At 46.9% G+C, this 21543-nt stretch overlaps 2 protein-coding genes and 2 long non-coding RNA genes across 6 annotated transcripts in view; 1 reads left to right on the top strand and 3 right to left on the bottom strand.

The window, feature by feature from the left end:
• The window catches only part of avl9 (AVL9 cell migration associated), a 90640-nt gene extending 86178 nt beyond the window's left edge, over nucleotides 1-4462 (bottom strand). Inside the window, exon 1 of the mRNA XM_033019166.1 lies at nucleotides 4315-4462. Coding sequence (XP_032875057.1) covers nucleotides 4315-4389 — 75 coding nt within the window. The 5' untranslated portion in view covers nucleotides 4390-4462. The remainder of the gene's footprint in view (nucleotides 1-4314) is intronic.
• LOC116971954 lies at nucleotides 207-16396 on the top strand. The gene is made up of 3 exons (XR_004411667.1): nucleotides 207-242; nucleotides 1360-1361; nucleotides 16272-16396. It is a non-coding gene; the product is annotated as an uncharacterized LOC116971954 (long non-coding RNA).
• Nucleotides 12649-15131, bottom strand: LOC116971955. Its single transcript, XR_004411668.1, has 2 exons — nucleotides 14747-15131; nucleotides 12649-14708 (listed from the first exon to the last, which is right to left on the bottom strand). It is a non-coding gene; the product is annotated as an uncharacterized LOC116971955 (long non-coding RNA).
• Nucleotides 16397-17829: 1433 nt separating the features above from the next.
• c4h7orf25 (chromosome 4 C7orf25 homolog) lies at nucleotides 17830-21152 on the bottom strand. Of its 3 annotated transcripts, none has more exons than XM_033019169.1 (2): nucleotides 21073-21152; nucleotides 17830-19152 (listed from the first exon to the last, which is right to left on the bottom strand). In XM_033019169.1, the coding sequence occupies exon 2, from the start codon at nucleotides 19143-19145 to the stop codon at nucleotides 17889-17891; it is 1257 nt and encodes a 418-aa protein (XP_032875060.1). In that variant the 5' UTR covers nucleotides 19146-19152; nucleotides 21073-21152; the 3' UTR covers nucleotides 17830-17888. The 3 variants fall into 3 exon arrangements, with proteins under 3 accessions (XP_032875060.1, XP_032875061.1, XP_032875059.1); XM_033019170.1 differs by lacking the exon at nucleotides 21073-21152 and adding an exon at nucleotides 20817-20857; XM_033019168.1 differs by lacking the exon at nucleotides 21073-21152 and adding an exon at nucleotides 20639-20695.
• Between the last annotated feature and the right edge of the window lie 391 nt (nucleotides 21153-21543).

Genomic DNA, 21543 nt, shown 5'->3' on the forward strand with positions numbered 1-21543 from the left:
GAATGACCCATGACCTGGGCAAACTCACGCATGCGCAGTTGTAATACCGAACTCGTTCATAGGAACCCGAGGAGCAACTTTTTTTCTCACACAAAGGGTGGTGGGTATATGGAATGAACTACCTGAGGAGATGGTTGAGCCAGGTACTATCACAGCGTTTAAAATAAACATTTACCCAGGTACATGGATAGGATAGTGTTAAAAGGATATGGGCCAAAAGCAAGCAGATGGGTGGGACTAGTGTAGATGGGGCATGTTGTTCGGCATGTGCAAGTTGGAATGAAGGGCCCGTTTCCATTCTGTATGACTCGCCTTGGTATTTATCAGAAGCTGAACTTCACCAATTGCAACCACGGTGATCCTGAACCGTGCCTCAAACTGATAACTGTACCGCCATTACAATAATCTACTTTCACATGCATACGTAGACCCCCCTCGGTCATGACTGACCATGGGTGATGCATCCTAGTTGTTGGCTGCTTGCTCCAAACCTCGGCTGGAGCAGCGTCGCTTGTGGCTGAAGAGACCAATGCGGGAGTGACAGTCTCTGTCGCAAAGGTCACATTTGTGTGTGGTCTCTGGTTTGTTGAAGTTGCTGCGCTCCTTTCTGCGTGCCCGCTTGTGTGCCGCTGCGTTCAACAGTTTCTCTTCCCCCGTTTTGAGATGTTGGTTCAGGGTACCTCTCCACCTCGTGCGGTCAGCTGCAAGGCTCTCCCAGGACTCCACATCGATGTCGAGCGCCTTCATATCTCTCTTGCAGACATCCTTGTAACATAGCTGGGAGCGGCTGATGGTTCTCCTCCCAGATGTCAGCTCTCCATAGAGGATTTATTTTGAAATACGGACATCCTCCATGCGGTGGACATGGCCCAGCCACCGCTGTCTGCGCTGCCTGAGTAGAGTGTACATACTGGGAAGGCCAGCACGAGACAGGATCTCGGCGTTGAACACTCTGTCTTGCCAGGATATGCCCAGGATACGGCGGTTGCTTCTCAGGTGGAAGGTGTTGAGTCTTCTCTTCTGCCTGGCATATGTAGTCCATGTCTCACTGCCGTACAGCAGCGTGCTGATGACACAGGCGTTGTAGACTGCTATCTTTGTCTTCACTGTCAGCTTTGGGTTGGTCCACATTCGAGTTGTGAGGCGAGTGAGAGTTGTAGCTGCCCGATCCTCTTATCAATCTCAGTGTCCAAGGAGAGGTTGTCGGTGACGGTGGAACCGAGGTACGTGAACTGATGGACGGCATCGAGTTTGTAGTCATCGATGGTGATGACAGGCAGCGTCTCTGTATCCTGCCCCAAGAAGTTCATCTTCTTCAGGCTGATGGTCAGCCTGAAGTCCTTGCATGCCCGATAGAAGCGGTCCATCAGTGATTGCAGTTACTGCTGGGTGTGGGACATAACTGCGGCGTCGTCGGTAAACCACATGTCTCTGATGAGAGCTTCACGTACTTTTGTCTTTGCTCTGAGGAGGGTGAGGTTGAAGAGCCTGCCATCTGATCTACTCTGCAGGTAGATCCCCTCTGTTGCAGTGCCAAAGGCATGTTTCAGAAGCAGAGCGAAGAAAATCCCAAAGAGTGTAGGAGCGAGGACGCAGCCTTGTTTGACACCACTGCGGATGTCGAAGAGCTCAGAGAAGCTGCCATTGAACTGCACTGTCCCCTTCGTGTTGATGTGGAAGGATTCTATCATGCTCTGCAGTTTTGGTGGGCAGCCGATCTTTGGCAGAGTCTTAAATAGGCCATCTATGCTGACGAGGTCGAACGCCTTGGTGAGGTCAATGAAAGCAACATACAGGGGCATCCGCTGTTCTCTGCACTTCTCCTGGAACTGGCGAAGGGAGAAGACTATGTCTACTGTTGACCTTCCAGCTCGAAAAACCGCACTGTGACTCGGGGTAGACATGGTGTCTACCAATGCATAACGTCATTCAAATCTGCACGGCTCAACACATCTGCAAACACAACTCTGCTTCATGTCTATGTCACCTCCAAACTTGACTAACCACATATTTGTGCCTAATTTCCCTTAATTAGGTACACATCCATTAGGTGCAATAAGGCCTCTTATTGACCTACATTGAATTTTGGATTAAAAATGTCTCAATTTTCATCTATACTCTCACACGCTCTGCATACTTTCATCTCCGCAACATCTCCAGACTCCGCCCCTCCCTCTCCAAAGACAATACAAAAGTCCTCATCCACGCTCTGGTCACATCCCGCATTGATTACTGCAACGCCCTCCTCACTTGCACCTCCAATAAACTTCTTCATCGCCTCCAATGCATTCAGAACTCTGCAGCCCGGATCATCACCCGCACCAGATCATCGGACCACATCACACCCATCCTCACTCAGCTCCACTGGCTCCCTGTGCACCACCGGATTAACTACAAGATTTTACTGCTGACCTTCAAAGCCCTACACCACCTTGCTCCCCAATACCTCTCTGACCTGCTGCTACCATACACTCCTTCCCGGTCACTTCGTTCCTCCTCAGCTGCAATTTTAACTGTCCCCACATTTAGACTCAGCACCATGGGTGCCAGAGCCTTCAGCTGCTCTGCCCCACGTCTCTGGAACACTCTCCCACCTCCCATCCGTCACCTGGACACTATCGATCAATTCAAATCACAACTCAAAACACACCTGTTTAGATTAGCATACCCGACATAACTTCCACCATGTTCACCCTGATTTTAATTACTTAAAATGTTTTGTGTATTTTCTGCGTTTTTTTGTTATTAATCAACTTGATTTTAATATTGATAAATGTATTGTGATTTTATGTCCTGTAAGGTGTCCTTGGGTGTCCAGAAAGGCGCCAGCAAATAAAATGCATTATTATTATTATTATACTTTCAATTCCACCACAGTCTCGAACAATCTAAACTCTGTAACCTCCTCTGGTTCTCAAATCATCTGACATAATGCTGCTCTACTTTTAGCCTCTTGATTTCCCTCATATTTAATTACTCCACCTCTGACTGCTGTCATCTGGCCTGTGTGGTAACATATCTGGCTATGAAAGGAACTATGTACATACAAGCTCCTGCTGAAAATTGGAATCCGATATTAAAATACAAATCATTTAAAGAGAATTTTTTTTAATTAACACCTATCATAATCAGACTGAAGGTCAGAATACAGAAGTTTACAGTATTCAGATGAAGCAGTATTCTGTGAAAACCCTCATTAATGCTCAATTGGATTGGAGAAATGGGATTATTATTATTTACAATCATTTACAATTAGATTTTCAATGTAGAAGGAGGAAATAAGATTTAGGAGTTGGGAAGGACTGAGAGTTAATTTGTGGGATTGGGATGAAAAGAGACAATGCAATCATGTGAGAAAAGGAGGAAGTCAGGTCCTGAAGGCTATTGAGTTGAAATTGTTCAGGCTGTTTGGTTAGGCAAAGGAAAGGATCATGTGAATGGTACAATACCTTTTGAACTGGCATTATTTTCAAAATATTTTCTAACATGAAACTCAGTCCTCCCCAATTCCTAAACCTTACTGCATCCTTGTTACCTGATCACATTATCTAACACTCACTTTTCCCTGATCCCACAGACTGTCACCTCAAGTCTCTCCTGCTCCTCCAACCTCTCTCCATTGATGCCAAGCTGTGATTCCCTGCCACCCTCAATCCCCCGGTCTCAAGCACTGGCTGCCTTGTCCCCTCCATCGTCTGATCCAAGGACCAACTCCTTGCACATCCACCGATTCCAGGGACTGACATCCCAGCCCCATCCTTCGATCCCAGGGACCAACTCCCTGACCCCCTCCATCCTACGGCCACATGAGCAAATCCCTGTCCCCCACAATACTTCAATCCCAGGAATACGACCCTTGTCCATCCTCAGGTCCCAGGGACAGACTCCCTGTTGCCCCCATCCTCAGAGACAGACCCCCTGAACACTCCTTCACGGTGCCAAGGACTGACCCAGCCCATCCTCCAGTTCCAGGGACTGACCAATTCCAGCCCAAGTCTCCAGCCCCTGTTTCCACGATGATCCAGTCCCAGGAACAGACTCCCTGACCCCTCCATTCTCTGGTCCCAGGAACCGACTGCCTCTTCCCTCTATTCTCCGGTCCCAGGAACCGACTCCCTGTCCCCCACCATCCTCAGGTCCAAGGAGCAGACACCCCGACCCCTCCATCCTGTCCCAGGAGCTGACTCCCAAGCTTCCCCCCGATCCTACAGCATGAACAGTACGGCCTTCCTTCTCATCTCCCCTGACCACTGTGGGGCTCCCTGCTCCCAGCCCAGAGCTCTGCCGACCGGAATAGCCAGCGGACCGACTCACCTGGCAGCCCTTCTTGTGATGGAAGCCCACGACCACAATATGCAGGACAACCTGGGCCTCGGCGCCCTCCTCCATCCTGCCCCGGGTGAGAGCCTTCGCCGTGCACGCACTTCCGCCTCCAGCCAAGCGTTCAATGCGTCATCACGCACGTGTACGTAAATCGCCCAGAGCACGCATGCTCCGAGTGGGAGGCTCGTGAGTATCAAAGATCATAGGAATGTTTCACGGCAGTCGGGTCACGACCCATGACCCGTACTGTTGCTAGGCTACTCCAAATGGATTACACGCGATGTACTGCAGGTAGGCACTTACCATTGTTTCCAGCGGAGCAGGCCCGTTAAAACCCGCTGAAATTGTCAATTTTTGCGCTGTAAATAATTATGGAAATCGGGATAAGCGTGAGAGACATTTAGCCTACTTCAGAATTCCAAAAGTGAGGAGAAATGACGGTAGATAGAAACGAGAGCTGAAGGGACAACAACAGCCAGAGTGCTTGGCGAACATTGGCCGTTTGCTCACTGCATTTCATCAACTAAGGCATTATTTGTGTTTTTTCTTGATTCCTTTGGCATCTAAAAAGTTTCAGAAGTGATAAATCTGGCTGTAATTTTTTTTAATCGCCCATGGTTCTCGTGGGTTTTTACATACAAAATGAAAACGCATCTGAAGAAACATTTACAGCCAGATTTATCACTTCTGAGCATTTTTAGATACCAAAGGAATCAAGAAAAAACACAAATAATGCCTTACTTGATGAAATGCAGTGAGCAAACGCGATAATTCCCAATATTTTCAATGTTTACCAAGCACTTTAGCTGCTATAGTCCCTTCAGTTCTCGCTTCTCTATACCTTCATTTCGCTTCACTTTTGGAATTCTAAAGTTGGGTACATGTCTCTCACACTTACCCCGACTTCCACAATTTTTTTCAGCGCAAAAATTCACCATTTTGGCGGTTTTTAACAGGTAGGAAAGTACGCGTTTCTAGCATTAATAACATATACCGGAAGTGACAGATGTCTTCCAGTTGGATTTAGCGGCTCCGTGCGTCGAGCCCTATGACCCAGTGACCTTACGTGCAACACCCCTATAGAGCTCCTCTAGTGTTTCTGTTATAACCATATAACAATTACAGCACGGAAACAGGCCATCTCGACCCTTCTAGTCCGTGCCGAACACATAATCTCCTAGTCCCATATACCTGCGCTCAGACCATAACCCTCCATTCCTTTCCCATCTATATAACTATCCAATTTATTTTTAAATGATAAAAACGAACCTGCCTCCACCACCTTCACTGGAAGCTCATTCCACACAGCTACCACTCTCTGAGTAAAGAAGTTCCCCCTCATGTTACCCCTAAACTTCAGTCCCTTAATTCTCAAGTCAGCCTCTAGTTATAGATCGCCTCTAAATCTTTGGTGAGTATTTTGTGGAGCGCGGCGGCGGCGGTTGTCGTCGACGTCGGAGGCCGCTCACCTGGTCGAGCAAGGCCGTCGTTGTCCGCAGATGCTGGAATCTGCAGCGACAAGCAGCAGTGAAGTCTGATCGGAGGGGAAATGGATAAAACGACGTTCTGGGACCAGGACATTTATTTCTTTAAACGCATACAGAAGCAGGGAGGTCATTTAAGTTCATAAAGCATCGGTTGGCTCAAAGCTGTCATGCTTACGCGTTTCTGGTTGCTGCAAGGACGTGATTGCACTGGAAACAGTGCAGAAGAGAGAACCTATTGGCGAGAATGCAATATCTATCGTCCCCACTGCAGACCTGCCAACATTGGGTGAGAGTTGACAGTGAGAAATCTGGACCCACCCTACGACAAGTTACCACCTAGTCGACGTCAAGCAATGACAAGCTACGTTGACCGGCAACACAATTCCTCGCGAATTGGGACGTCTACCTACGACCACACCTACTACAACCAGTCAACTTGCGTCCACCCGTGACAAGATACGACAAACTACGACCCTGCCAGCGACAACTGAAGACGTCGCGTCATAGTGATGTCATGGCACTAATTGCACTACATGGAAGCGTCAGGGTGGTGATGTGTGGCTTATTGTGTTTAACTTAAGCTTAGTGTCTAACGATACTTCTTTAGTTTGTTTCTGCCCATTTAGAACTAAATTCCCGAAAATAAAGTTAATACACGCTCACTTCACAGATAAATAAACAAAGTAATCATAAACAAAATACGTACCGTGAAAAATCACTGTCAGTGAAGTAGTGGATCTTCTAAATTCACCAAACTGCAATGATGAGCTGAGATCGTCTGCACGTATAACGTACCCGGATTCGATCTGGCGATGTTACGCAATTCTATGTCGCGCGGGCATAACGAAGTGTACATATGCAGCCTATGGGATACGGCACTATGACAGCCGTTTTACCTCGGATCGATTGTTGTCGGTAGATGCTTATGCAGGGCTCTCGCTTAACTTTTTTTCCCTGTTGCCAGCCGGGCAACCTTGGCAGCTTTTTAGGTTGCCAAATGACATTTTAGGTGGTCATTTAAGATGGCTTGCATGACGTATGCTCGGACGAAGTGCGTAGTTACCAGTCGGATTTATGCATTCACATATTATTTCTGTTTCAAATAAAGTCACAAACTAACATATTCACCAATCAAGACATGATATATACCACAATGACAAGCAGCAAAATTATAATACGGTATCTCAACTCTTTTTACACATTGCAATTAATGCAATTTTTATTATTTATTTCCACTTCAAAACAAAAATGTGGTTGGATTATTCAGCGTATGATCAACCTGTGTCAATAAATCCTGGACCATGATAACATATATGCTTAACCATATAACCATATAACAATTACAGCACGGAAACAGGCCATCTCGACCCTTCTAGTCCGTGCCGAACACATAATCTCCCCTAGTCCCATATACCTGCGCTCAGACCATAACCCTCCATTCCTTTCCCATCCATATAACTATCCAATTTATTTTTAAATGATAAAAACGAACCTGCCTCCACCACCTTCACTGGAAGCTCATTCCACACAGCTACCACTCTCTGAGTAAAGAAGTTCCCCCTCATGTTACCCCTAAACTTCAGTCTCTTAATTCTCAAGTCATGTCCCCTTGTTTGAATTTTCCCTACTCTCAGTGGGAAAAGCTTTTCCACGTCAACTCTGTCTATCCCTCTCATCATTTTAAAAACCTCTATCAAGTCCCCCCTTAACCTTCTGCGCTCCAAAGAATAAAGCCCTAACTTGTTCAACCTTTCTCTGTAACTTAGTTGCTGAAACCCAGGCAACATTCTAGTAAATCTCCTCTACTCTCTCTATTTTGTTGACATCCTTCCTATAATTAGGCGACCAAAATTGTACACCATACTCCAGAATTGGCCTCACCAATGCCTTGTACAATTTTAACATTACATCCCAATACAATACAATACAATACAATACAATTTATTGTCATTTGAGCCTCAGTGAGGCTCAAACGAAATTCCGTTTCCACAGCCATACAAACAAAGACAATTCCTAGACATACACACAATTTAGTTCACACAAACATCCATCACAGTGATCACCTACTGTGATGGAAGGCAAAGTCTTTTCTCTCCCCTGTTCTCCATGTCTCTCCCGATGTCCAAGCCCCAGGCGGGCGATGATAAGTCCCACGGCCATTTTAGGCCGTGCCGGGCGATTTACGGCCCCGCTCCCGGTCCAAATGTCACAAAGTTGGAGCCCCCGGCGGGCGCTGTAATGTCCCACGGCCATGAAGCCGTGCTGGGCGATGTACGACCCCGCTCCGGGTCGTTCCAACCCCGTGACACGGGCTGGAGAAGTCGCGTTGCGGGAGCTCCGGGAAGCGGTCTCTCTCTCCCCCCGGACCCGCGAGCTCCCGATGTCCCAGTCCACCGGACCTGCAGCTGCGTTGCTGGAGCCTCCGAGCCCCAGGAGTCGAGTCGCAGCAGCGAGTCACCACCGCTCCCCACGTTCCGAGGCCGGCCAGCCCCACGATGGTGAGTAGTCCGCAGCTCCGCAGTCTCCCGAGCCCCCGGGTCGTTCAGGCTGGAGACCGCTCCACGGTGCTAGGCCCCAACGACAACGGAGACCCGACAGGGAAAAGGTCGGGTCTCCCGGACAGGGAAGAGATTTTAAACAGTTTCCCCCTCCCCCCGCCCCCCACCCCACATATACACATTTAAAACCAATATTAAAAAACACCAACACTACATTTAACTAGACAAAAAATAAAAAAAAGACAGACAGGCTGTAGGGGCCGCTGCAACGGGTGAGTCGCGCCGCCAATCCCAACTTCTATACTCAATGCTCTGATTTATAAAGGCCAGCACACCAAAAGCTTTCTTTACCACCCTATCTACATGAGATTCCACTTTCAGGGAACTGTGCACAGTTATTCCCAGATCCCTCTGTTCACCTACATTCTTCAATTCCCTACCATTTACCATGTACGTCCTATTTTGATTTGTCCTGCCAAGATGTAGCACCTCACACTTATCAGCATTAAACTCCATCTGCCATCTTTCAGCCCACTCTTCCAACTGGCATAAATCTCTCTGTAGACTTTGAAACTCTACTTCATTACCCGCAACCCCACCTATCTTAGTATCATCTGCATACTTACTAATCCAATTTACCACACCATCGTCCAGATCATTGATGTACATGACAAACAACAGTGGACCCAACACAGATCCCTGTGGCACCCCACTCGTCACTGGCCTCCAACCTGACAAACAACCATCCACCATTACTCTCTGGCATCTCCCATTCAGCCACTGTTGAATCCATCTTGCTACTCCACCATTAATACCCAACCATTGAACCTTCTTAACCAACCTTCCATGAGGAACCTTGTCAAAGGCCTTACTGAAGTCCACATACACAACATCCACTGCTTTACCCTCATCAATTTCTGCACACTTAACCATGCACACTACAAGCATGTTTTCTGTGAAGGACCGAACATTATCATGACATGGCCATAGCATGGGTCGTTATTGCTATTGGTACAGAAACACTCTCGCTTCCCACATAATTCATCCACAACAAAATATACAGGTTGCAAGGAATTTTCTAAAGGCATTTTATGATAATAGCTGACAAAACTGACTATACCCATCTGACAGGTTAAACATTACACTAACTAACAAGAGATGGCCAAAGGACATAAATGCAGCAAATGTTTGGTAATATATTTAAAGGTGTCAAGACGCCACATTACCAGACATTCAGATTAGATGTATGTGGCAATGAAGATACCCAGTTTGTAAGCACCATTTAAAAAATTTTTTGTTGATAAACGCTTTTTCAATCATTCCCACTTCAGAATTAACGTTAAAATTTCAACTGAAATATCTCCTGACCAAATTTGTGATGTATATGACTGACTGTAGAAGTAAAACCTGGATAAATCCAACATATAGTTGTGAATGTTGCTCATTAAATAACTACAGTACTGATACTCCATATTATGAATCGGTGTGGATTGGATGGATTGAGGCAGGGGAATTAGTGAGTGTTGGTTGGAGTAGGTAAAATTATGAGGGGAGAGCGCGGGGGATGTCAGTGGGGTTGAATGGGGGGGGGATCTGTGCAGGATGGATGGGGGGAGCAGTGCAGGATGAAGGGGTGAGCAGTGCAGGATGGATGGGAAGGGGGTCAGTACAGGACGAATTGGGGGACCAGTGTAGGATTGATGGGGAGTGGCAGGAGAATCAATGCGAGGTGGCTAGGGAGATCAGTGCAGGATGAATAGATGGGGGGGGGGGGGGGGGGCGGGGGAGCACAGGGGATGTCAGTGAGGACTGAATAGAGACAGGAATGGGGATCAGTGCGGGATGGAGAGGAGGGGTCTCAGGATAAGGGGAGTGGAGGGGGGGCGTATGAGAGAGAGAGAGAGGAAGGGGCAGAGGAGGTGGGAAGGAAGGCCAACGCTCCTCGGACAACACCTGTCAGGCACATAAATCGCAACCAAAATATGGAGGGGACCGCGGACAGAATATCTTGGCGGCCGCGCGCGCATGCGCACACTCACACACACGAACGAGGCTTCTGTGAACGGTCATTTCAGCTCAATCCAGCGCTAAATGCAGCTCAACTCTGCCTGTCTCAATCCACACAGGGCTGTTGGTTAACCAGGCGGGACAGGCAGTCAGGTGGGTTTAGCGCTGCTTCTCTGCGCTGGCTGGGGGCGCCGCGCCCGTCTGACTCCTGACGCCTCTGGCCATCCCTGGGCGTGTGGAGGCTCTCGGGCGGGGACGGGGTTGGTCCAGTGGCGGTTCGGCAGCGATTGCAGCGCCGTAGTCCGGGATCGGTCCTGGCTGCGGTGCAGGTCTGCCGAGAATGTTTTGGCTCGTCTCCCTCCTCCAATCACCCCCCACACTCTACCTCCGCCTCTGACCGACACCTCCCTCCTCCAAGAGTCTGTTTTGAAAGCGCCGTTGGCGGAGTGGCAGCAGCTGCCGCAGACAGGCCGGGCGGGGCCGGGTGCGGGAGGAGGAGGAGGAGATGGAGCCGTCGCCGCCGCCGCCGCCGCTGCTGCTGCTGTGCGGGGCCCGACATTCGCTCCGACCCTCCGTCATGCCACACTTAGCATCTTTCCCACAACCGTCGCCGACACAAAACGTCACGTTACTCCAGTTTTTTGTGTCTATCTTCGGTATAAACCAAGTTGCCAAGCCGGGCAAAATGACTCGCCGTTTAGGTTGCCCGGCGGCAGTTTGAGTGGTCATTGGCACCCGGGCAACCGTTAATTTCGATCCCTGGACTAGTGGGGTACCGCAAGGCTCGGTGCTGGGACCGCAGCTATTTACGATATACATCAATGATTTAGATGAAGAGATTCAAAGTAACATTAGCAAATTTGCGGATGACACAATGCTGGGTGGCAGTGTGAACTGTGAGGAGGATGCTATGAGAATGCAGGGTGACTTGGACAGGTTGGGTGAGTGGGCAGATGCAGTTTAATGTGGATAAATGTGAGGTTATCCACTTTGGTAGCAATAATAGGAAGGCAGATTATTATCTAAATGGTGTCAAGTTGGGAAAAGGGGAAGTACCACGGGATCTGGGGGTCCTTGTTCATCAGTCAATGAAAGTAAGCATGCAGGTACAGCAGGAAGTGAAGAAAGCGAATGGCAGTTGGCCTTCATAACAAGAGGAGTAAAGAGGTCCTTCTGCAGGTGCATAGGGCCCTAGTGAGACCACACCTGGAGTATTGTGTGCAGTTTTGGTCCCCTAATTTGAGGAAGGACATTCTTGCTATTGAGGGAGTGCAGCGTAGGTTTACAAGGTTAATTCCCGGGATGGCAGGACTGTCATATGCTGAGAGCGGCTGGGCTTGTATACTCGGGAGTTTAGAAGGATGAGGGTATCTTATTGAAACATATAAGATAATTAAGGGTTTGGGCACGCTAGAGGCAGGAAACATGTTCCCGATGTTGGGGGAGTCCAGAACCAGGGGCCACAGTTTAAGAAAAAGGGGTAAGCCATTTAGAACGGAGATGAGGAAACACTTTTTCTCACAGAGTTGTTTGTGTGGAATTCTCTGCCTCAGAGGGTGGTGGAGGCCAGTTCTCTGGATACTTTCAAGAGAGAGCTAGATAGGGCTCTTAAAGATAGCAGAGTCAGGGGTTCATGGGGAGAAGGCAGGAACAGGGTACTGATTGGGGATGATGAGCCATGATCACATTGAATGGCGGTGCTGGTTCGAGGGGCCGAATGGCCTACTCCTGCACCTATTTTCTATTGTCTATGTTTACAAGTTTTATGGTCTTGGAAAATCACTGAAGAGTCCGACTAACAATTTTATAACTGATGAAGCAACAACTGATTTACATAAACAATTTTAAAATGGTCTGTGAATAGATTTTAAATTAAGCTATGAAGCAGACAGAACATGTGGTAAAGTTATTAAGAGTTATGTGACCCAAGGTATTACCAATAAAGCTAATAAACGTAGGGATACAAATCATAGTGACTATGATATCCGGTAATCCTGTGACTCAAGTTCAAATTTCACCATGGCAGCAAAAGGATTTAATTTCACTTAATTAAATAAATTAGTAATGAAAAAGGGTGATCCATAGCCTATCGGATTCATTAATGTCCTTCATGGAATGAAACCCACTATCCTTATTTAATCTGGCCTTTATGGATCTACAGATAAAGCGCAATGCGGTTGACTCTAAATTGATCATCACAAATGACTTGGCAAGCCACTGTGCCCAAGAGCAATTATGGATAGTAGGCAATAAATGCTAACTTAGCCAGCTACTTGTACTGTCCTTGAAATGAACACAAAAGTTAAAAGGATTCAAGTTCTCCTGTCTTGTCATGTGGATAAAGGAACACTTTATAGAGAGTTGGGAAGTGAACCACAGCCTGCAGAATATACATTTTACATGTTCTTATGGGCGCAATGGTGCCCTCAAAGCAGCAAATGATGGGTTCTCAGCATTGTGTCCAGGATTGTGATCAAAACTCCATTGTTGAATTGAGATAGCCCCTGGCATTGATGTGACAAAAATATCACTTGTCCATAGAGTGATCTATACACACCAATAAAACTACCTTTAGTGAACTAGTTATATTCAACACTTACTCAGTAATAGCTAGCTTTATACACAGTTCTTACAGGTTACATATCAACTGAAGTACTGTACTCAATTTATTTAGGCTACACTTTTGAAAAGATGACACAACACTGGGGAAGTTTAGACCGGGATTTACTAGGATGATACCAGGGGGAAAAGCTTCAGTTATGTGAGAGACTGGAGAAAGCTACAATGCAATCGAAGGTGATGTTGAAAATCATGAAGGAGTTAAATTGCGTTGTTTTCAATAACAAAGGGAGTAACCACAGTACAGACTTGCATTGATATAAAAAGACACAACATGGGAGACATCATTATTTTTTCTTTCAGACACAACCCAGTGCAGGAATTTCTCAGGAAAATGTGCCAGCTCCAACCACCTCCAACAGCTTTTCAATTAGATTGAAATTGGGGATGGTCACTTGTGATTGTACAATGGATATTATTTTTCAACTCGCCAGAACATTAAGCAGCCTGACAATTACAAGCACGAGACGGCAGATGCTGGAATCACCCCTCTACTCTTTCAATCCAGATGAAGGGTCTCGACCCAAAACATTGACTACCCATTTCCCTCAGCAGATGCTACCTGACAGGCTGAGCTCCACCAGCAGATTCCCTTTTTTGACAGATGCAGGAATGGACTGATACATGGCTTATAACATAACCACAACACAAAAATACTACAAGAAAATAGGCCATTGGGCCCCTCATGCCCGCCCCACCATTCAACATGATCTTGGCTACTTAGATGTTGGCATCACTCCTCCAATGCCAGCTCCTTGTAACCCTCAGTTCCTGGATCTATTGAATATATATCCATGCCACCTTAGATATATTTATCTAATGGTCTGCCTCCACCACCCTAATAGGGCAGATAATTCTAAAGATTCACTACCATCTGTGCAAAGTTTTACACACCAGTTTTAAATGATAGTTCCCTTATTTTGGTGAAAACATAGAATCAGATTAGTATAGCATTAGTATAGTATACATGCAGGCTCTTCAGCCCATCACATCTTGCCTGACCCATATTCTACCATGCCCTGGTTGTTCAAGTATCTGTCAAGATGCCTCTTAAATGTTGTTACAGTTCCTGCCTCCACCACCTTCTCTGGCATCAGCTCATTCCAAGTATCAACTTGGATGAAATGTTGCTTCTCAGATCTCCTTGAAACCTCCTCTCTCTCATCTCAAGCCTATTGCGTCTAGTTTTGGACACCCCCACTATGGGAAACAGACACTGGCTATCCACCCGAACTATGCCACACAGTCGTTATATACCTCTATAATGTCACATCTCAGCCACCTTCACTCCAAAGAAAACAGACCTAGCCTACCCAATGTCTCCCGATTACTCAGGCCCACCAAACCAAGTACCATCCTTGTGAATGTTTTCTGCACTCTTTCAAGCTTATTCATGTGCTTCCTATCGTGTGGTGACCAGAACTGCACACTATATTCCATGTACAGTCTAACCTTTGTTTTGAACAACAGTAGCATGACATCAGCAAGATAATCAATGCCAACCAGACAAGTAGTCTGCTTGACCTATAACCCATCCATCACCAGGGCACCGTGGCTGAAGTGTGTACCATCTACAAAACGCACGATATTTACACCCCAAAATCATCCAAATCTATTATCTTTAGCATCTCGGAAAAGGACAGGCACATCGGACAACACCGGCTGAGGATTCCAAGGTATAAACCATCCTGAAATGGAAATATAACCACTGTTCTTTCATTAATGCCAAATCTAAATCTCAGAACTCCCTGCCCTGGAACATTGGAAGTACCTTCTCTTCGAGGACTGCAGCAATTGAAAGCAACTTACTACCAGCTTCAAGAAGCAATTAGGGATGTGTAATAAATGCTGATTGTGCTGGCAATACCATTATTCTGCAAAAGAAAGATAAATAATTCAAAAGGAAAGTCTATTAAAAGCTGGGATGCACTGAAAAGCAATGAAAAAAACAGGATAAAAACATAAGAGAATGAAAATGACAAAATATACAGGACAAAATACAATTACAGCACTTATGAGCACAGGGTAGTCAGGTGAACCAAGGTGAAACAGCTCAGTCGAAAAAGATGGAATGTTAGATTCAATTGCTTTACCTTAAAGTTGAGAGACGATAAAGGGGCTGTCCCACTGTACGAGCTAGTTCAAGAGCTCTCCCGAGTTTAAAAAAAAAAAAACTTGTGGTAAGCACGTAGAATGTACGTAGCGGGTACGTCGGAGCTCGGGACGTCTCTTAGCGACTCATAACGCTAACGGCAGGTACTCGGGAAACGCGGTAAGCTCGTGAACACTCGTGAAGATTTTTCAACAAGTTCACGAGAGCCCCCAAGTACCTACGAGCTGCTATTACTGTAATTCTCCGAGGTCGAATCAGGGGAAACTCGGGAGAACTCTTGAATTAGCTCGTACAGTGGGACAGCCCCTTAAGTTTGGGGATTTAGAACCAGAGGGGATGAAAGTAGATGTCTTGTGGAGCTCAATACAAAATTCCTCAGATCTGTTCGAAAAAGTAACCAGGAGCTGGGAATTTCATCCGGGAATCTAATAAATCACGGAGGATGTGGAAAATTGTGCCGAAGGGCAGGGCAACAAATAGGATTCCTCTTTCAGGAATGGGAGAAAAAGTTCAGCGTTAAAACATTGGTGGAATTGATCTATAAATATTGTACAAATCACAGGGCAAGCTCAGAGATTGTAGCTCTCCACCAACGTTGGTTTTGCAGCACGCGATAAACTTTATTGTGCGCGCTGGACAGGCTGGGATTTTATTCCTTGGAGCGCAAGAGGCCGAGGAGTGGTCTTATAGAGGTGTAGAAGATCACGAGGGAAGTGATAGGATGAATGCACAGAGTCTTTATCCGAGAGTAGGGGAATCAAGAACCAGAGGACATCGGTTTAAGGTGAAATGGGAAAGATTTAGCAAGAACCTGAGCAGCAACCTTTTCAGAGTGGGTGGTGGGCATATATAACGAGCTGCCAGAGGAAATAGTCAAGGCAGGTACGAAAACAATATTTAAAATACATTTGGACAGGTACATGGATAGGAAGGAATAGTACCTTCTGAACCTTCTGAATTTTGTAGTCGGCAGGGCAGTACTCTGCATATCGCCAACTTGGACAATTTTACATTTATACCAAGCCAATTAACCTACAAACCTGTACGTCTTTGGATTGTGGGAGGAAACCGAAGATCTCGGAGAAAGCCCACGCAGATCACGGGGAGAACGTATAAACTCCATAGACAGCACCCGTAGTCGGGATCGAACCCGGGTCTCTGGCGCTGCATTTTGCTGTAAGGCAGCAACTCTACCGCTGTGCGACCGTGACCGCCCTATAGTAGATAGGGCATATTAGTTGGCATGGGCAAGTTGGGCCGAAGGGCCTGTTTCTATGCTATGATCTGACCCACACACCCATTCCCACTCTTCACCTTCTGTTTGCATTTTCTTTGCTCTTTGCTTTTTAATCCTCCATATCCTATCATTAATTCTTTGCCTGAAACTTCTCTCTTTTGCTCCGGTTCGTCTTTTTAGATTACAGAAAGAAGGGAAAGAATTGCTGATGCACACTTATTCTTAGCAGATGGAATACACACCAACATAAACCGATCTCTCTCAGAAGTGACCACGCTCAATTTTAAGAAACTAACCCACATGTTGCATGTTAGCAGATTCGAAATCCCGGTCAATCAAAACCACGCACTGTTCAACGCCTCCTCAAATTCAATAAATGCTGGCTTCCAATCATATGGCCATTTGTTTTCATCTGAGCTTTAGAAGCTGCGAAGTCATTCAAAACATTTTCAAATTGGATGTGGAGAGGATGTTTCCATTAATGGGAGAGTCTAGACCTCTGTCGGAGCCTCAGAATTAAAGGACGTTCTTTTAGGAAGGAGATGAGGAGAAATGTCTTTAGTCAGAGGGTGGTGAATCTGTGGAGGCCAAGTCAGTGGATATTTTTAGGGTAGAGATAGATATATTATTGATTAGTACGGGTGTCAGAGGCTATGGGGAGAAGGCAGGAGAATGGGGTTAGGGGGGAAGAGATAGATCAGCCATGATTGAATGGTGGAGTAGACTTGATGGGCTGAATGGCCTAATTCTATTCCTTATGACCTCAATCATCACCAAAGCCTCATTTGAGTCAGCTCACTGTATATTTTCAAGATGCCTTGTGTGTAGTAATTTGCTTGTTCTCCCCCCATAGACATATGTGTTGGCCTCAGCAACATAGTACATGTGTCCCTGGCACTCAAGAGGATTGTTTGATGTATAGCCATATTAATTTGTCCGATACATTTAGTGCATAGATACCTACTTGAAAAGTCAAAAACTTCCAAAATGACCTGCTGCCACCAGTCCAAATGTGCATTTATTAGTTGGTATTTGGTTTGCATTTTAAAAATCTGTTTTAACAGTAGGTTGGACAACATAATTGTCAACGTCTAATGGCCCTGTCCCACTGTACGAGTTCATTCAAGAGCTCTCCCGAGTTTAAACAAAAATCAAACTGGTGGTAAGCACGGAGAATAAATGTAGTGGGTACATCGGAGCTCGGGAACGTCTCTTAGCGGCTCGTAACGCTAACGGCAGGTACTCAGGAAGACTCGCTAATGGCAGGTAAGCTCGGGAAGACTCGTGAAGATTTTTCAACATGTTGAAAAATGTCCACGAGAGCCCCGAGTACTGACCAGTGGCCATTACCGTAAATCTCCGAGTTCGAATCGGGCAAACTCGGGAGAACTCTGAATGAACTCATACCGTGGGACAGGGCTTTAACTGCCCACTTCTTCTACAGCCCTCAGGGCTTGGCATCAATGAAAAGAAAGACTGGGATGAGATATACAAGAGGCAACTGGCTTTGCATCAATGTTCACCATGAAAAATGACGCCACAATCTTTAAGACTTGACAATGTAAATATTTGACCAGAAGAGTTTGCTTTATATTACTAAGCCATCATCCAAGATTCTCATGAACAGTACATAAAGTACTTGCTGTCGATTCCTTGCTCTCTGTTAAGGCTCTAGGCTGGTGAATAAATACGCTGAATTTCACGCCCTGATTGTCTGCTGCTCGAACAAACCCGCTGTTTGCCGTCATTGTGATTGCCTTTAAAGCATCTCCAGTTCCAAAAATTCTAATCGAGCGACTGTTGATTTTTGCACTGACGTTCAATTTGGAGGCCCGATCAGAAGGGCGATCCGGGACAACTATGATTCGCTGCAGTAGTTTCTGTGCCCGAGCCTTTTCTCCGGGGCCACCTAACGTTTCCAAAATTGCGTGAAAATCTTTCACTGCCGACTCGCAGGCAAATAGTTCTTTGTCCTTCATAAAGGCTTGCAATTTGGGCAGGACGTTCTCCGCCCTTTCCTGAGAAGCTTGTTCAGTCAACACTTTCTCCTTAAAGATGAAGTAACAGCCTCCGTGACTTACTGCTGAAACAAAGGTAATCAGGGTGGTTATATCTAAATTGACACGATTGCACAAATCCACTTTAACTTCGGTGGGAAAGGCAACACTGGCAACGATTGTAGACCGGTCTACTTTGGTCACTTGCAAAGGCTCCTCCAGATCTTCTGACGAATCACTTGAGTTATCATCCTCGTCCATGAAATCAATCATTGAATTCACTGCAACTATATCTCCTCGAACAGACAGCCCCATTTCATTCAGTCTCTCTGCCATGGGGCTAGAAATGCCATTATAAAATGCAAACACAACATGTGGATTACTATACTGCACCAGCTGCTGCTTGCTGGCTTCCAAATAATCCTCTGCTTGTTCGACAATACTTTTGTCACCGTACTGGCCCCTCCCCACCCAAATACTATGCAATGCCTCAGCTTTCCGGCCGATAGCCTTGACCCAGGTAAGTCCGCCATTTGCGACGACATCCACAACCAGGGACTGCTTTTCGCCAGAAGGCTCCTGATAGTTAAATACGTGCAAAAGGCTGACCACATCCTCCAGGCTCTCGGCTGATTCAATGACTGCCTTGAGATGGGTGAGGTTTGTGCTCTGTAGGTGTGATTCCTTCACCGAAACTTTACCCATTTCCACTTTGCGCAAGAACTTTAGCTCAGCCTTCAGCTTGCCGCAGAGCTTGGGCCCTCCTTGCACCCCACCAGCACGGGAATGGGATAATGCCTCTGCCCTTTCCAGCAGTTCCCGAGCTTCCACGATCCTCTCCGATAGAATCTTCTGCAGGGACATGGCATCACTAAAAAAAAAAAAACACATTTTGGTTGAGTATTGTTACTGGAGGATACGGGAGGAAGACATTCATTTTATTCAGATGGGCAACAGATAGAAACACAATAATAAACGTGAATTAAGGACTGAAGAAGGGTCACTCATCCAGAGATGCTGCCTGTCCCGCTGAGTTACTCCAGCATTTTGTGTCTGTCTTCGGTGCAAACCAGCGTCTACAGTTCCTTCCTACACATGAATTAAGGACCCTGCACATTAAGCTCCTGGCGGATTGATAGTCAATGCTGTTATTCAAGTGACTCAATTGAAAGGTCCCAGTATTATTCCAAATATTAGGCAGACACCTCAGTGCAGTGGTGAAGGAGTGCTCCACAAAAAATTAAAAACAAAGATTGCAAAAGATCACATATCACAATTTTAAAACAAGGGTGCGACCACAGGTCTTGGTCAACATTGTTGCTCTACAAATGAAACTCCAGCAGTATGATGATATAATCTCCAAAGTTCTTCATTTACTTTAAAGTCATTTGTAACATCCTGTGGTCATCGATGGCACTGTGTAGCAGATGTCATGTGAAGACATAGGAACTGCAGATGCTGGAATCTTGAGTGAAACACAGTGTTGGAGTAACTCAGCGGGGTGGGCAGCATCTGTGGAGGGAATGGTTGAAGAGCAGTGGGAATCAGTTCAGTTTTGTTTATTCTCACATTTACTGAGGTACAGTGAAAAGCTTTTCTTGTGTGCTATCCAGTCAGCCGAAAGACAATATATGATTACATTGAGCCATTTACAGTGCAGTGTACTTACGGTGTATTGCAATACATTTACAGTACAGTTCAAGGGAATAACATTTAATGCATGGTAAAGCCAGTAAAGTACTTCTGTACATCTGCCAGACCAAGCACAGGCTCGGCGATCGTTTCGCTGAACACCTCCGCTCAGTCCACCTTAACTTACCTGATCTCCCGGTTGCTCAGCACCTCAACTCCCCCTCCCATTCCCACACTGACCTTTCTGTCATGGGCCTCCTCCACTGTCAGAGTGAGGCCCAGCGCAAATTGGTGGAACAGCACCTCATATTTCGCTTGGGTAGCTTGCACCCCAGTGGTATTAACATTGACTTCTCCAACTTCAAGTAACCCTTACTTTTCCCTCTCTTTCCATCCCATCCCCGTTCTCCCACCAGTCTTACTGTCTTCAACTACATTCTATCTCTGTCTCGCCCACTCCCGCCGTCTGAAGAAGGGTCTTGACCCGAAACGTCACCCATTCCTTCTCTCCAGAGACGCTGCCCAAAGATATTAGAGAAGCTCCTCTAGTATCTTTGATGCTGTCTGTCCCGCTGAGTCACTCTAGCATTTTGTGTCTAAAGTCTGATCAAGGATAGTCGAAGGGTCACCAAAGAGAGTCACAGAGGAGAAGGACATTCCCTCTGCAGCAGATGCCAGGTTCAAATGTTTCCACAAACTTTCTGTGGTTCTGTAAACACCTTTACCTCATTGGAGATAGACACAGAAAGCTGGAGTAACTGAGCGTGACAGGCAGCATCTCTGGAAAGAAGGAATTGGTGATGTTTCGGGTCCAGACCCTTCTTCAGACCTCATCGGATTTCACTGCAACTTCATACACATATGTTAAAATCAGATAGAAAGATATTATCACTCGTTCGCCACCTCCATCAGCGCTGTCAATGCTCCTCAAGATAAATGTCCTTCTCCCTGAAGGCCCACCCCCACACCCTCCTTGGGCAACGCACTCCCTCCCCCCAAACACACACCCTCCTTGGGCAACGCACTCCCTCCCCCCAAACACACACACACACTCCCTCCTTGGGCCACACACCCCCTCGTCGCGGCCGCCTCGCTGCTGCGAGCAACCAGGCCCCAGTCACCATATATATCTCTCTCTCTCCCCTGTCCCCCCCGTTACCCGGTGGTCCCGCGGCCTGCGATTCCCTCCCGCCCGGCGCGGCCTTGCTGCCGGAAGCAGGTCAGTCAGTACCTCTGCACGTCCCGTCCGGTTCGAAAGCGGCCGCCATGTTGGTGAGGGCGGCGAGTGACTAATGGTGAAGGGGCGGCCGCCATGTTGGTGAGGGCGGCGAGTGACTGTTGGTGAGGTGGCGACCGCCATGTTGGTAAAGGGGCGGCGAGTGACTGTTGGTGAGGGGGGGGGCGCCATGTTGGTGAGGGGGGGGGCGCCATGTTGGTGAGGGGGGGGGGCGCCATGATGGTGAGGGGGAGGCCGCCATGTTGGTGAGGGCTGACTGTTGGCCTTTGGAGTGGAGGAGGAGGGTATGAAATAGGGTTGAGAGGAATGAGGGGAGGAAGAGGAGTGAGGGGAGGGGAATGGAGGGAGGGATGGGGAATGGAATAGCGGGAGGGGAATAGAGTGGGGGCTGGA

The sequence above is a fragment of the Amblyraja radiata genome, chromosome 4 (assembly GCF_010909765.2).
Source record: "Amblyraja radiata isolate CabotCenter1 chromosome 4, sAmbRad1.1.pri, whole genome shotgun sequence".
NCBI classification, from domain to species: Eukaryota; Metazoa; Chordata; class Chondrichthyes; order Rajiformes; family Rajidae; genus Amblyraja; species Amblyraja radiata.